The sequence below is a fragment of the Microtus ochrogaster genome, linkage group LG2 (assembly GCF_000317375.1).
Source record: "Microtus ochrogaster isolate Prairie Vole_2 linkage group LG2, MicOch1.0, whole genome shotgun sequence".
Taxonomy (NCBI): domain Eukaryota; kingdom Metazoa; phylum Chordata; class Mammalia; order Rodentia; family Cricetidae; genus Microtus; species Microtus ochrogaster.
The window spans coordinates 817,186-819,108 of NC_022028.1; the positions used below are offsets into that span (position 1 = coordinate 817,186).

At 52.0% G+C, this 1,923-nt stretch overlaps 1 protein-coding gene across 2 annotated transcripts in view; it reads right to left on the reverse strand.

Moving 5' to 3' along the window:
- Positions 1–1,923, reverse strand: part of Mocs1 (molybdenum cofactor synthesis 1) — a 27,695-nt gene that overhangs the window by 9,710 nt on the left and 16,062 nt on the right. For both annotated transcript variants that reach the window (XM_005359682.2, XM_005359683.2), the window contains exon 4: positions 781–945. In XM_005359682.2, the coding sequence (XP_005359739.1) occupies positions 781–945 (165 nt within the window). The remainder of the gene's footprint in view (positions 1–780; positions 946–1,923) is intronic.

Sequence of the window (1,923 nt, forward strand, 5' to 3'; positions counted from 1 at the left end):
ACCCTTACACACATGCCCACACGCACACCCACAGTACATACCCTTACACACATGCCCACACAACACAGTACATACCCTTACACACATGCCCACACACACAGTACATACCCTTACACACATGCCCACACACCCACAGTACATACCCTTACACATATGCCCACACACACCCACAGTAATATTCCTACACACATGCCCACACACAAAAATAAAATAGAAATAAATAAGCACATTAAAACTGTATTGCTACACTTTGAATTTCATCAAAGGGGTAATACAGCCCTCTCCAGAGGGAGAAGCCTCAGCCAGAGTTTTATCAACTTCTGGAAGGCTGCGAGCAGGAAGCTGCACACCTGGGCCGGGAAGGAGGATAACGGCATGGCTGCTGTTGACACTCTCTGAAGAAAGAGGGTGGAGAGCTGCCTTTTCCAGCGCCCCTCTGACCTTCCAGAGTCCTCGGTGACAAACTATCCACACCCCAAAAATAGGAGGGTGGGGTACCCATGGTCAAGAGAAGTCACCAACACGGGTGAGAATATTTGGAGGAGGATGTGAGGAAGGGAGGCTTGAGTCTAGATGGGCACAGAGTGACACCCTGGCCTGACACCTCAGAGCGGCCCCTTCCACCCCAGCTAGGTCCACAACCTGGCTTTGGTATTAATCCCTCACATGCCTTACTGAGAGCATGTACAGGATCCAGACACCGGGAGGAAGTGACCACCCTGCCACACACAGAGCAAGGCAGAGCCCTGGGGAGACCCACACTCCAGTCTGTCTGGTCACCTTTTCTGCGGACGATGAACTCAAACTTGGCAGGAACCAGAGTGTCCAGGCTGATGTTAACAGCGTTGAGCCCTGCCTGCTGGAGCTGGGGCAGCAGCCGGGCTAGGTTGATGCCGTTGGTGGTGACACCGATGGTTCTCAGCCCTTCTAGTCGATGAAGTTGTGCTGGGGAGAGAGAAGGAAAGCATCAGGCTGTTTTCCCTGGGAAGGGGTAGGAGTGTAAAGGGGCTTCCGCTGGGCTTGGTAACAAGTGTGGAAATAAACCCGGGTGAGAGGCTGGACAGATGCTCAGCTACAAAGACCACTTGTTTCTCTTGCAGAAAAGCCAGGTTCAGATCCCAGCACTCACACCGCAGCTTACCACCTCTGTCACTCTAGTTCCAGGGGGCTGAAGCCTTCTGGGACCTCATCAGGAACCAGCACACATGTGGCACACATACATATATACATTCAGGCAAAAACACTTATACAAATAAGAACCAGAATAAAGATAACCAATAGATGAACTGTGTGGTGGTTTGAAAGTGTCCCAAAGGGAATGGCGCTATTAGGAGGTGTGACTTTGTGGAAGAAGTGTGTCACTGTGGAGGCAGGTTTTGAGGTCTCATATATGCTTAAGATACCATCCAGTGTCTCAGACTACCTCCAGTTCTGTGTGAGTCAACATGCAAGAACTCTCAGCACCCTCTCCAGCACCACGCCTGTCTATGTGCTGCCTTGCTTGCCGCCATGATGATAATGGACTAAACCTCTGAAGCTGTAAACTAGCCCCAATTAAATGTTTTCCTTTATAAAAGCTGTCATGGTCATGGTGGCTCTTCACTGCCATAGAAATCCTAAGACACATTGGGTGCTCACTCTAGGCTGTGTGCTTTCCGTAGGTTGGGAGCTCACATTGTACTGGGTGCTTGCCGTGGGCTGGGTGCTAGCTCTGTGCTGGGTGCTCACCCTGGACTGGCTGCTTGCTCTGTGCTGGGTGCTGACCCTGGACTGGGTGCTCGCCCTAGGCTGTGTTATCTCCCTGGGCTGTGTGATCACCCTGGGCTGTGTGATCACCCTAGGCTGTGAGATCACCCTGGACTGTGTGATCACTCTGGGTTGGGAGCTCACCCTGGGCAGGGTGCTAGCCCTGGGTTGTTGTTC